Genomic DNA, 14,660 nt, shown 5'->3' with positions numbered 1-14,660 from the left:
CTTAGTCAGTACTAAGGTAAGTTAAAAAAGGCAAGCAAGGAGACAATACTTCCCCTTTCTTCATGGCACAACAGGATTTTTAAAACCTCTCCACATGCGTTCACGATTACTCACTGAGGGATTCTTCGGGAGGCCAGACTCTGGGCCACAGAGAGCAAGCACATTCATTAGCTTTTCTCTTGTTCTTCGCTAAGGGGAAAAAACATTTCAAATGTTAGGATTCCTGATAAAATAAGACAACTTCTCAAGTTTTCATACATATAATAAAGTTGATTCTTCTATTCCACAAATGTTCAGGGCTTTTTTTAAATCCTCACCTGAGGACATGCTTGGGGGGGGGGGGGGCGGGGGGAGAGAGAAATATTGATCAGTTGCCCGTTACATGCCCCAACCGGAAATGGAACCCGTAACTCAGGTGTGTGCCCCGACAGGAATTGAATCGGCAACTTTCGGTGCATGGGACGATGCTCAACCAACTGAGCCACTCCAGCCGGGCATGACTGTTCGGTTCTGATGTTCTTTTACGTACCTGTGATAGCTGTGGCCTTTTCCAGCTAACAGGGACCAAGGCATTAGAATTAGAACCAGAGGAAGTAGAAGAAGTACTTCTAGTAACAGCAATAACTTTGGGCTTCCCATTTCTTCCAGCTGTGGTATGCTGATCACCATATTTGTTTCCAATAATTGGTGTCTACACAGAAACAAAATGCCAGTGTTTGACTCAAATGTTTCAACATAAAAGGGTTGACAGTATATCGATGACATTTTTTTTAAACCAACCAACCAAAACATAGCATAAGGAGAAAAATTACTTAGCATGTGGTAGATGTTACAAAAATCAAAGTTGTCTTTTTTTTTTTAATCAAGAGATTTCACTTTATTTGAGTCTCTGAGACTATCAGAGAGCTTATTCCTATTTTCAATATAGATCTGCTTTCTTTAAAAGCAACTATCTCCAATCTTTCCCCATGTGATTATAAAATGTATCTTCTTTGAAAGCTCAGAGAATGTAAAAATAAATTAAAAAAAAATCTCACCATTCAGATTTAACATCTATTAACATTTTGGTATTTTTTCAATGCACATTGTTAAGCACTTCAATAATGTGCTTTTGCAAAGATTCAAGATAAGTAAGAACTTCAATGAGAAAGATATCTGTGTAGCTTCTTACTACAAATCCAAAATTTATTTCAGTATAAATTCTATGAAGATTCAAAACTCATTTATATATATTTGGCTTTGTGAACTGTCTTGAATTTGCATTTGAAAATAATATTCAAGCTCATTTGCGTGTTGTACAAGTCCCTTTTTATAATCTGGTGCCCACTTCCACTCGGCCCTGACCTCCACACACCAGCAAAACTAAACTTGCTATTGTTTCCCAAACAGGCCATGCCTTTACGGACATGCTGCCCACTTTGCATGGAATATTCACCAAAGCAAACCCCTATCTATTTTTTAAGGGCGACTCCACACTTTCAAGGAGGCCCTCTCTGGTACCACCAACTCCGGGTAACTAGACTTGGACAGTCTGTCAAGTAATGGTGATTTGTTTATGGGCCCATCTCCCTTCCTCCACAAAAGTCGTCTGGACCACATGTGACTCATCTCTGTCCCTCTAGTACAGTGGTTCTCAACCTTCTGGCCCTTTAAATACAGTTCCTCATGTTGTGACCCAACCATAAAATTATTTTCGTTGCTACTTCATAACTGTAATGTTGCTACTGTTATGCATCGTAAATATCTGATATGCAGGATGGTCTTAGGTGACCCCTGTGAAAGGTTCGTTTGACTGCCAAAGGGGTCGCGACCCACAGGTTGAGAACCGCTGCTCTAGTATATCTCCAGTGCCTACGCATAGCAGGTACTTAGGAAGCTTTGAAGAAAAAACTGAAATTAAGTATATCAAATGTTTTGAGAATTCATATCACTGCCTCAGTTATTCCATTGATTTGTATGGTTTGACCTGAAAAAAAAAGGAAAGCCCACTTTATAATTTTCCCATGCACTCCATGTTAGAAATTCTCCGATGATATTAACTATTAGCAATAAACATGCTTTCTATCTTAAAAAAAACAACAACACACCAATAAGCTCTGGATAAATTTTAATATCAAAACTAAACTGCAAAAAAGTTTTTAAAATTTAAGTATTCCTAATCAATTAAAATGTGATTAGATCTTCGACTTGTACCTTTCTCAAATCCCCTGCAATACTTGGTCCATAACTTCACTTCTCTCTTGAAAAATTCTTCCTTTGGCTTGTAAAAGACCGTTTCAATAGCACCAAGCCCACCAAGATTGGGATTAGGTGCTAAAGGAAAAAAATGGGGTTCCCAGCAAGGGACCCAAATCTTTACATGAGATTTATATTAATACTAGAGGCCCGGTGCATGAAATTCGTGCATGGGGCGGGGGCAGGGGTGGGGGTGGGTCCCCTCAGCCTAGTCTGCACCCTCTCCAATCGGAGATCCCTCTCACAATCTGGGACCACTGGCTCCTAACTGCTCACCTGCCTGCCTGCCTGATCACACTTAACTGCCCGCCCTGCCAGCCTGATCACCCCTAACCGTCTCTGCCTTCCGGCCTGATCGCCCCTAACTGCCCGTGCCCTGCCGGCCTGGTCACCCCTAACTGCCCCCCCCTGCCAGCCTGGTCGCCCCTCACTGCCCCCCTCTGCTGGCCTGATCGCCCCTAACTGCCCCCCCTGCCAGCCTGGTTGCCCCCAACTGCCCCGCCGCCAGCCTGGTCACCCTCAATTGCCCCCACTGCTGGCCTAGTCGCCCCCAACTGCACCCCCACCCTGCTGGCCTGGTTGCCCCACGCAGCCTGCTGTTTAGTCATTTGGTCATCCCTCACTAGCCCCCCTGCCGGCCTGGTCGCCCCACGCAGTCTGCTGTTCAGTCATCTGGTCATCCCTCACTAGCCTCCCTGCCGGCCTGGTCGCCCCACGCAGTCTGCTGTTCAGTCATCTGGTCATCCCTCACTAACCCCCCTGCCGGCCTGGTCGCCCCACGCAGTCTGCTGTTCAGTCATCTGGTCATCCCTCACTAGCCCCCCTGCCGGCCAGGTTGCCCCACGCAGCCTGCTGTTCAGTTGTTATGTGAGGGCGTCCTGACCAATTTGCACATTGCCCTTTTATTAGTATAAATGACATAGCCAGAGGCCCAGGTTTCCTTTTGGACTGGTGGGCCCTGCCTCTCTTTTGCACTAAAACACTGGGCTTCTCAGTTCTGTTTATTTTAGTCTTCTTGTTCCTTCCACGATTTCAGCTTTCTACTTTCACAACACTGAAAAAACCCTGAATTTGTTTTTTGTTTACATCCACCCAAGATTTCTTCTAAAACTTCAGATCTGAAAATCTAACTGACTGCTAGGCACCTCAGTGAGTATGTTTCTTAGTCACTTCAGAGTCAATAAATTTAAGACTTAACTCATCTTTCTTTCTTTTTTAAATATATTTTATTGATTTTTTACAGAGAGGAAGGGAGAGGGATAGAGAGTTAGAAACATTGATGAGAGAGAAACATCGACCAGCTGCCTCCCGCACACTCCCCACTGGGGATGTGCCTGCAACCAAGGTACATGCCTCTGACCGGAATCGAACCCGGGACCTTTCAGTCCACAGGCCGACGCTCTATCCACTGAGCCAAACCGGTTTGGCCTTTCTTTCTTGCCAAGAACTGTTCTTGAATTCCCATTTCCTCTGAATGGGACCAACATCCATGCAGCTGTCAAAGCAACTATCCTTAACATTTCTTCTCCTTCCCATCAAATCCCATCAATCATTTCCTCAGTCTTTTTTGAAAACCATCTTTCCTCTGCAGTTGCCTAGGAACGGTCCAACATAATCTTTGTTTTTAATTAATTAATTTATTTTTATAAGTATTCCATATGTCTCCTTTTTCATTGATTGACCCCTCCCAGGCCACTCCCACCCCTCGGGACACGCCCCTACTGCCCCAGTGTCCTAGTCCATTGGTTATGCTAATATGCATGCATACAAGTCCTTTGGTTAATCTCCAACATCATCTTTTGCTCAAAGTGTTCTAATAGATTCCTCACAGATTCCCCTCCTTCCCCCTGGTCTATCGTCCATCCTGTTGCCTGACTGATCATCCTAAAATGCAAATCCTAATATTTCCTACTCTAGCTATAAATCCTTTAAGAATTCCTACGGCTTCAAGATAAAACCATTTTGTTACTAAGGCAGGGGAAATCCCCGTGATCCTGCCCTCGCCCTCTATGACTTCGGCTTCATTTCTCTTCACTCTACCTCTGTTCTCTGTGCTTAAAGAATGCTGTACCAAATGGAAGTTTCTGGAGCACCATGCTTGCTCAAAATTATAAGCCTCCCTTCACCTGCTGTCTTTTCTGGGATATAATTTCCCCACTCCAAACTTCCATGTACACATGCCTGTCTAGCATTACTTACCCTTCCAACACTCAGCTCAGACCACGTTAGATATACACGCATTCCTACAGGACCTTCAACTTGCTTCCAGCCAAGCAATGGCCACTACTTTTATCTGCCTCTTTCCCCGAGAGACCGTAAGCTCCTGGAGAGGCCTGCTCCCCGCCCCCCTCCCATTTCCACAGCACCTATCTCAGTGCCTCCTCCGGAGTATGAGCAAAATCAATGCATTTTGAATGAACAGACCAACACTTCTACGAGAGCATCTATATCCCGGGCATCTTACCTCGGATATATCAAAATGAAAATCTAAGGTCTTCCCAGGCAGCTCCTTGGAGACATTATTAAAAATCTTAGTGAAGGATATTTCAGGCGAACCCACGTCACCGCCATAGGTCTTGGGGCTATCATTGGGCACAACGAGACTTGCAGAGCGAGACACCACCAGCTTTAATATGTTAAGGGCTTCCTTCCAATAAGGACTCTGATTTAAAAATAGATTAGACATACAGAAGTTACAAATACATATTTAACTAAGAATAAAAGTTTAGTTATACTGTAAACAATGAAAATATTATTTCTATAAAAACTCTGGTCATTATTCATTTTTACTCTGAAGTCCTTAAAGAGGATCTGAGTTTCCAAAGGAAAGGAAACAAGTTATTATTTGTATGGTTAGTTCTATGAGACACCATACACTTAATAATGTTTCCAAATCAGAATATCTTGCTTGCATTCTTCCAGTAAGTGCTTTATAAATAATAGTAGTCGTAAACAGAGGAGTAATACATATGTGAACGTTCTAAATAAATGAAGTTTATAATTTTATGGCTCTAAATATTTTAAGTCTTGGAGGTAAAGTATTTTCAATACATACTTTTTTAGACATAAAAATATTAAAATGCTAAAAAAAAACCCATTAGATTTTTGTCCGTGACCCAAGCCCCAAATAATTAGTGTAAATGCTGTGCTAAAGTGATGCGCTCAGGGATTACTGAGTTGTAGAAGGTGCTTTCCCCCCTACATATATGGTGACTATGTGTTTTGGGTTGTTTTTATGCTTTTCTTCATTTTGTATGTTTTGAAATAATTTCGTTGTAATTTACATGATAAATGTGTAGGTGTAGAAGAACCAATGTCAAATAAAGAATTTATATTTTTCCCTTACTATCTACCAAAAGGAATACATATAAAAACTATTTTTCCTTCTATTTATGATACCAGTATCACATCTCAACCTTGTATTATACACATTGTTTTACAGTTGACAATTCTGGGTGGGACACCTTTAAAACAACAAAAGGAAATGAAAAATCTTTCGCAGAACTGAGTTATCCAATTTAATGACATCTTGATATAAAGACAACTAAAGTACAAAATATTTAACAATAAAAATGTCCACATAATATTGAGATATTTGAAGCATATCATTGTAAAAAAAAAAACAGTTTACATTTAACAAGGTAGAAATTTCCCCGCCCCCCCCCCTCCCCCCCACAGTTAATTAGAGGCTCTGAGCATTAGAAAATACAAAAACTTCTTCAGGAAGTTCCATAAATTATATAGGCAATTGTGTTCTAAATGTAAACGATAACCAATAGTTCAATTCTGTAAAATGTTCAATGTTTGAATAAAGCGGAAGTCACTAATTGTGATGGGCCATCAGCTAAATATGACCTTAGTTCACATAACACTTAAAAATAAATTTGAGCCCAGTTGGTACTGCTCAGTGGTTAAGCATTGACCTATGAACCAGGAGGTCACTGTTCAATTCCCGGTCAGGACACATGCCTGGGTTGCAGCTCAATTCCAAGTAGGGGGCCTGCATGAGGCAGCCAATCAAATGATTCTCACTCATCATTGATGTTTCTATCCCTCTTTCCTTCTCCCTTTCTTTCTCTGAAATCAATCAAAACATATCAAAGCCTGGCCGGTATGGCTCAGTGGTTGAGCAGCAACCTATGAACCAGGAGGTCATAGTTCAATTCCTGGTCAGGGTACATGCCCTGGCTGTGGGCTCAATCCCCAGTGTGGGATGTGCAGGAGGCAGCCGATCAATGCTTCTCTCTCATCAGTGACGTTTCTATTTCTCCCTTACTCTCTGAAATCAATAATAAAAAGATAATAAATAAAAGCATTAAAAACAAAGAGTCTGCTGTCTAATAAGTTGTATCCACAATACTGATCTGCATAACAAGGCCTTGCTAACAGTTCAAAGGTGAAATTCAGTACAGACTAGGTTGACGTGTCATCACTCACATTAAGCCAAGTCTGATTTTTTCACTTTCTAAATATCTGGTGCTATTTATCAGATAGCATTTGGATTCTACTTTTTGTCATTTACATTGAGAACATTGTTCCATTGTACACATTCCTGAAAATATGATTTATGGACTTATCAATTCTTTCCTCTTGGACATTTAAGGTGCCTCTGGTTTTTATGATTATAAATCACTTTGAGATGAACATTTCTGCATCACTGAAATTTGTGGTCACTCACCTGTACATATTTGCCAATAATCTTTATGATCTCCAGGTTAAACTGCTTGACTGGGGCAGCAGAGAGGTCAATGTGACTCAAAAGACTGTAGATGATCTGCAGCAGTGACTGCTGCATACTGGACAGTCCTTTCTCCAGCAGCTGAAAGTGAAAATTCGGTATTTACATTTATGATATTGAAAAGTAGATTTAAGCCAGGAGTTTAAGGTTAGAGGACTAAAAATCCAGAGACGAAGAAAAGTAAAAGGTAATGTCTATTATCTTAATCTTAGTGTTCTCTTTTACTTCCTTAGTTTAACTGAACACCATTTATTTTACGTAAAGAGAAAAATCATTATACCACCACCACCACCACTAAAAAATAACTACCCCTAAGCTATTCACACCAGCCCCTGATTAGCTATGTGATCTTGGACATGTTTCTTAACTTCTCTGAGCCTCTTGATTTTTTAAAATAAAATAGCGATAACCCCTACCTCCTAGTGTTTGCAGGACAGTTAAATATATAGTTTTAAATACATGTTAGCAATACTTTGATAATTATTCATAACTAGAGGCCCAGTGCACAAAAATTTGTGCACTGCGGGGGGGGGGGGGGGGGGGGGTTCCTCAGCCCGGCCTGTGCCCTCTCGCAGTCTGGGACCCCTTGGGAGATAACGACCTGCTGGCTTAGGCCTGCTCCCGGGTGGCAGAGGGCACGCCCAATCCCTAGGTGCAGCCCCTGGTCGGGCTCAGAGCAGGGCTGATTGGGGAGTTGGGGCGCCACCCCCTGTCATGCACAGAGCAGGGCGGATCGGGAGGTTGTGATGCCACCCTCAGTCATGCTCAGGGTAGGGCCGATTGGGGGGTTGGGGCACCGCCCCCTGTCACACTCAAGGCAGGGTTGATGGGGAGGTTGCAGTGCCACCCCGTCACGCACAGAGCAGGGCCCATCAGGGGGGTTGGGGCTCCGTACCCTGTCACGCACAGAGCAGGGCCAATCAGGGGGTGGGGGTGCTGCCCCCTGTCACGCACAGAGCAGGGCCCATCAGGGGGGTTGGGGCTCCATACCCTGTCACGCACAGAGCAGGGCCAATCAGGGGGTTGGGGAGCTCCCCGCTGTCACGCACAGAGCAGGGCCCATCAGGGGGTTGGGGAGCTCCCCCCTGTCACGTACAGAGTAGGGCTGATAGGGAAGTTAGGGCACCGCCCCGTCACACACAGAGCAGGGCCGATCAGGGGGTTGGGGCGCCGCCACTGTCACACTCAGGGCAGGGCCAATGGGGAGGTTATGGCTCTACCCTGTCACACACAGAGCAGGGCCTGTGGGTGGGTGGGTGGGGGGGGGGGGGTTGGGGCGCCGCACCCTGTCATACACAGAGCTGCAGGGCGATCAGGGGGTTTGGGCGCTGCCCCCTGTCACGCTGATCCGGTGCCAGGAGGCCTCGCGGCTCCGCTGATTCCGGTGCTGGGAGGCATATTACCCTTTTACTATATAGGATAGAGGCCTAGGGGCCGGCTGGTTTGCCCTGAAGGGTGTCCTGGATCAGGATGGGGGTCCCCACTGGGGTGCCTGGCCAGTCTGGGTGAGGGGCTGAGGGCTGCTTTCAGGCTGGCGGTTGTTGACTGAAGCTCCCAACCGCTCCTTTTCTTCTTCTTCTTTTTTTTTTTAATCTGGGCCAGCTTTAGCTCTGGCTCTAGCTCTGAGGCTTCCACTGCTGATTGTGTTCTATAATCGAAACAATATAACTCCACCTCTGAGATCCCGGCTGGCTGAAAGCTGGTTTCTGGGGTTTTGTTTAGCTTCTATATTTGTTACAAAGTTTCTTAGAGTTGCAGCTCAGAGGCCGGCAAGTCAGGCGGGGAACGTTGGAGTCTGCAGTCCCTGGAGAAAGCAAGCCTCATGTTCGCTTCCAGCTGCCTGGCTGCCGGCCGCCATCTTGGCTGACAGTTAATTTGCATAAGGATATGCTGATTAGCCAATGGGAAGGGTAGCGGTCGTACACTAATTACCATGTTTCTCTTTTATTAGTGTAGATAATGCAGCAAGGATAACTTACATTAGTAAGAGCAACATTTGGGGCAAAGCATCCTCTCTACAGAGCAGACAAATGCTGCCACATGTGGCACCCCCGGGCTGACTGTGCAGGTCCAGACCTCAGGGAGAGCTGGTGCTACCTGAGTGGCGAGCTTTACGGGGGCACAAAGTGAAGGTGGTCTAAGGCAGCGGTCACCAACCTTTTGGACCTCAAGGACCACCAGTGGCCCGAGGACCACCGGTTGGCGACCGCTCATCTAAGGCACTTAAACTAAACTCAAAGCCGATTAAGGAGGTTAGCACTGGTTTTATCCTGACTCTTGTCCTAAATGGGTAGGTATGGGAGACATGGAGAGACTTGGGTTCGTGCAGGCCGGGAAGCTGCCAGGCAGATGGCCCGCAGTGTCAGCTCTCTTAAATGTACAGCTGATGGGAGCAAGCCTCTCAAAGCACTTTAACAATCCACACAGCCCTGAAGCATTTTATGACAGTCAGGGACGTAGCCAAGTTAAAGTGTTATGAACATTATTTACAACGTTCACTGAGCTATGAATAATGTCTTTTCTGTTTACACAGCATTTTAGGCTTAATTTCTACAAGCCAACTTTCTAAAAAGGAAGGTAGGTACTAGTTTATCATAAGCTGACAAACATTTTTAGTGACTAGCAACTTCTTCCTTCTGCGGTTCTCTCTGTGGCTTTCTTACTCAGTAACTTGCTAGGCATGAAGTTACTTTCTCAACAGACAAATATCAACTTTTTATGCGGTTCTAGGGCTAGTTTTTTTTTTTAAATAATTCTGTTTTTAGCCACCAAGATCATATTTGAGGTCAGGAAACAAATGTATCATCAAAATAAAAAACGCCCTGGCAGAAATGCCTCTGCACACTGTATTATGCTAGTAGGGATTTCACAGTCGAGAACTACTTGTGTAGAAGCAAAGACGACCATTCTCGATGATCAAGACCTCTAGAGACCCGTTTTCCATTTTAAATAAAGTTGAGGTTTACACTATTTTGAATTCATATCCCTTAGGGACAGTGAACGAAGACATAAATACTGAACATGGAAAAAAAGTTTATAAAAACGTCATTTATACTGGAAAAAAATGATTTATCTTTTTCTTTAAAAATGGATGCAATCTATAATCACTCTCCAAACAATATGAAGATTAGTATCAGTGATCCTTTTAGAAACACGTCTGCATACAAGTTTTGCCACAGAGCAGTTAAAGAAATCCACCACCACCCTTTCGTAAATTCACCTCCGCCAGGTAAGTCACCAGGTTAAACGTGGTCTCCGAGAAGGAGTCGTGCAGGTACCGACACACCACGTTGATCCAGTTGGCGCAGTCCCTGGAGTACGTGTGTGTGCTGTACAAACTCATCATGTGCGCCAGATTGACAAGCGTTGGGCATTTTTCTTCTGCACAAACCTAAAAAAAATAAAACAATTTCATTCACCAAAAATAAAGATGCAAGTGTAAGCTTGATTTCATACTACATATATTTAGTGAAACAAATGTATATGTTGAAGCTTCAATGCATTTTATTTCAATACAGTAGGAAAGTTAAGCAGAAGAGAAAAAAAGGCCCCGACATGAAGAGACAAGCAATAGATAATATGGAAAGATAATTACTATGCCAGATACTCCTGTGGGTGCTAAACAAGTATGGCTTTTTCTCAGTCTGCTGCTCTGGAAAACCGTCTTTGGTAAAAGCCCATTCATGGTTTTGTAAAAACTATACAAAACAGGCTCAGACTGGGAATTCTCTGGGAGGGTCAGAGATGCCTGCGACAGACATGCTTTAGTCTGAAGCCACCTGAGGTCCCGCTAGAGCAGTAAATTGCAAAAAGCCTCAACGTACGCATTGTACTCAAAGGACTTCACTGGACTCTGCAGGATGGGCCTCAAACTGCTCTTCAGGAAATTGCCTAAAGCTCTTAAGGTCCTTGGCCAATAGTTTTATTTTTCTTTAATCTTTTATTTTTTCCTGTTTTTTAGGCTCAATAATTTACATTGTCCTATCCCCAAGTTTGCCGATCCTTTCTTATGCATGCTCAAATCTGCCTTTTTTTAAAAAAAAATGTATCTTTATTGTTGAGAATATTACAGATCTACACCCTCTCCCCCAAATCATTACAGGCCACTTCAAAATATACTGACTTCCTGCAGCACCAGGGGAGCTGAATGCTGGGGACCTTACTGACCAAATGCACCTGCTTGGTCTGTCTGTGCCCTAAGTCCTAGGTGAAGATGTTCTTTTTATTCTCCTCTGGGGGCACCCCAACAAAGCAGAATTGGAAAAGGGCCACACTGCTCCTACATTTCTATCGTAAAAAGGCTAGCCTCTATGAAATTTATTTTAGTTTCTTTTTCCTCACTTATTCTTCCATCGATTGATGGTTTGTATGTATCGGCACAAATTGCCGGGAGCACTGAGTAAAGAAAGTGGTGTTACCTTTTAAACTACAGATATGTCATTACAACCAGCCGATCTCATGCAGGAGTAGCCTTTTACCCACACAACAAGCACCAGGAAGAAAAAAAAAATTGGTTGATATGCCTTATATGTATTTCAAAATATAGTAAGTTATATTATTTTAACAAAAAATCACATTTTACAATTTCACAATTGGTTCTTTTTCAGGAAAAAAAAATTTTTTTAAAACATATTTTATTGATTTTTTTACAGAGAGGAAGGGAGAGGGATAGAGAGCTAGAAACATCGATGAGAGAGAGACATCAATCAGCTGCCTCCTGCACATTCCCTACTGGGGATGTGCCCGCAACCAAGGTACATGTCCTTGACCGGAATCGAACCTGGGACCCTTGAGTCCGCAGGCCGACGTTCCATCCACTGAGCCAAACCGGTCAGGGCTCAGGAAAATTTTTTATCTTTCCTGAACAATAAGACATCCCTATAGAATTCTTACATTCTTAAATAATATTTTCCCCTAAAGAATGATTTTTAAAAACCTGTATTTAGGACAAAAGGAATATATGCTGTGCAATTTTATAATAGTCCAAATGCTTTAGATTTTGGAATTACCAGGTTAAAATCGGATCCAAAAAGTCTCATAACAAATGCTTGTAAGCGTACTATTTCTGCCATAACAAACAGCTGAAAAGGACAACATCTGTCCTAAGCGTTGCCTCATTTTAGATTCTATGCTTTCCAACGGCACTAACAGTAGACCCAGAGGTATCTGCATAATGAGGAAGCACGTAATGGCAGAAAATTACTCGACAGCTTAAGTGAGAGACTAATTAAGAAATCAATTTGATCCACATCCTGCAGGTTGCTGAAAGCATACAGATGGAACCTCTGTGTGCTGCTCAACAGGAAGAAAACAGACTTAAAAAAACACACAATTTATGACTCATGGAAAGCCATATATTTTATTTCTTAAAAAAAAAAAAGTATTTGGAATTTCCTATTCTTTGTCTCAAATTATGACAGAGGAGGCTTGACACTTGAGGGGCGTCCACACCCTCCCGGTGGGGCAGCTGAGCTGCGCTGACCACTGACCCTAGGAGTTTATTCAGCACATTTTGGCAGAGGCTCTTCAATGCTTCTACTTCCTTTATTAGGGAATCTATGCTTTTTATTTTCTTGAAATCCCCAAGTAAGCCAATATATTCCTCCCCAATATTTTCTTTTATACCCCTCATAAAGGAAAAAAAAAACCCTTGTTTACATTTTTCTGTGTCATTAGAGTATTAAAATGAAAATTATTTTAATGAATTATTTCATATAACTTTTAGACTTCATTCATGCAAATATATTTTGTTGGGTTTTTTAAAGGCAAATAATCACCTTCAAAGCAGATGCTTCCATGAACTATAATAATGGCTCTTCTTTTTAAATACATGTTTTTCAAGTAATTATGTTAAGGATCTCTTCTTATTTAGAAATTTAATTTAAAAATGGAATCAACAGAAAAAAATGGAATCAACAGTATGATTTCATTAAGTTTTTTGTCACTAATTAAATATCATCTATCAAGATAATGAAAAGAGTCTTACTCTTATTACTGCTAATGTGGTTAGTTGGGCTGGTAGTGCTTGTCACTGCACTGGCACCCAGAGAGAAATCTGCACTCAGCAGTGTTGGCATCTGGGCTGCCCAGAGGTGGGTGTTGTATTTGGCTTTCTGCGTGCTTGCTCTGCCCGTTTCCTGCTGTGCTGCTTGTTAACTGAATCTCAGCCTTTTTTTTTTAATTGCTTATATAAAAAGTTCTCCCAGAGGATTTTACTTGCTTGGTTCCCTTCTGATCCCAACTTCTTTAATTTTTTTCCCCCAGTGTTGGTTATCCTACTGACACTGCTATTCACTCACCACCCCCCAGTTCACCTAATTCCTCTTGTATGTAATTCCTTGTAAATTTACATAACTATTTCTTACAACTGTTTTTATTTTTAGTCTGAAAAACTATTTCTAAGACTGAATGTGACCCCCCCCCCCGCAAAAATAATTATTATTAAGTATGAGCAGAAGGTAAAATATCTGAGAGTTCTTTATTGTTAAGAGAAGAAATTGTTACAAATATAAAATTTAATCACATTCTTTTAAAATTAAGGATAACACTTATAAGAAATGCTAACAGATGATTTAAAAAGTTACATTTCTATTTCAGAACTGTCCAATGGAAGGGGAGGAGCCAAATAAGGAAGAAAAGAAATGAAGGGGACAGAGAGAGAAGAGGAAAAGAGTATTAAAAGGAGAAAGGCAAATATAAAGAGAGAACTTTCAGAACCCCCAAGTACATTCTGCCTTCTTCCTCCTCGGGGCCTTTGCACATCAACTTCTTCTCCTTAGAAAACTTCCACCCTCAGCCTGTCCTTTGTTTCCTACCCAGGGATCTTACTTTGGTTATTCCTATTCAGTCTTCAAAGTCAGCTGACTTCCTAGTGGAAGATTTTGTTTTGTGCCTCTAAAGTACTCTGCCCTCTCACTGTATTTATGATTCTACGGTGACTGTCTACTTCCTTGATTTCATCCTCTCTCTAAGGCCTGCAGGATAAGTACTCCATGTTCTTTATCACTGTATTTCCAGCACCTCACCCAGTGCTCAGTAAATATGCTAGTGAATAAATGAGTGAATTAGAAACTGCCAGAAAGGTAGAGGATAAAGTAGGGAAACAAAGCAGAAAAAGACGGATTTAGAGGAGTGTTACTCTAATGAATTTTATTCACTGTCATTTCAGCAGTTGTAACTTGAGTCATAACACTTTTACATGCATAAAAAGAATACAAATTCAGAAAGAAGTGACAGTAAAAAGATCTCCCTTGAAGATAAACTCTAGAAAAATTTCCCTCTCATGTTACCTTTCAGCATAACATTTGCTTACCTTTGCTATCCGGCTGGCTGTTTCTTTGCAAAACTGAGTTGGGCTGTCAAAATGCTGGATTAAGTGAGGCAATAAGCAAAGGATGTTAAGAGGAAAGCCTATATGAAAAAAAAAGAAAGCGAACAGTAACCCATGTTATTGCACATAACTTTAGAAGTTAAAAGTATTTTTTCAATGATTCACAGAAACCATTTACTTTTTATTTCCTGGAATACTGGATCTTCTAAATATTTTTAGCTTTTAGCAAAGAATTTAAGCTATCTCACATATTTTAAAAAAACTGTAACTGTAGAAAGTCAGAAATTAGTAGATTTCCAAGCAAAAAGCAGTTTACATTTCACTACAGTAAAAAGTGAAGTGTAGGAGCGATCCTCT

At 42.0% G+C, this 14,660-nt stretch overlaps 1 protein-coding gene across 7 annotated transcripts in view; it reads right to left on the bottom strand.

Annotated features, from left to right (window-relative positions):
• FRYL (FRY like transcription coactivator) overlaps nt 1-14,660 on the bottom strand; it is a 204,999-nt gene that overhangs the window by 34,295 nt on the left and 156,044 nt on the right. For all 7 annotated transcript variants that reach the window (XM_070396963.1, XM_070396929.1, XM_070396939.1 and 4 more), the window contains 6 exons: nt 14,286-14,383; nt 10,194-10,364; nt 6,914-7,054; nt 4,700-4,897; nt 530-691; nt 115-189 (listed from right to left, as the gene is read on the bottom strand). In XM_070396963.1, coding sequence (XP_070253064.1) covers nt 115-189; nt 530-691; nt 4,700-4,897; nt 6,914-7,054; nt 10,194-10,364; nt 14,286-14,383 — 845 coding nt within the window. The remainder of the gene's footprint in view (nt 1-114; nt 190-529; nt 692-4,699; nt 4,898-6,913; nt 7,055-10,193; nt 10,365-14,285; nt 14,384-14,660) is intronic.

The sequence above is a fragment of the Myotis yumanensis genome, unplaced genomic scaffold (genome assembly GCF_028538775.1).
Source record: "Myotis yumanensis isolate MYYU_CA2020_CCGP unplaced genomic scaffold, mMyoYum1.0.hap1 SCAF_1, whole genome shotgun sequence".
Lineage (NCBI taxonomy): Eukaryota > Metazoa > Chordata > Mammalia > Chiroptera > Vespertilionidae > Myotis > Myotis yumanensis.
The sequence above is the reverse complement of the archived record's forward strand: the minus strand, read 5'-3'. Positions and strand labels throughout refer to the sequence as shown.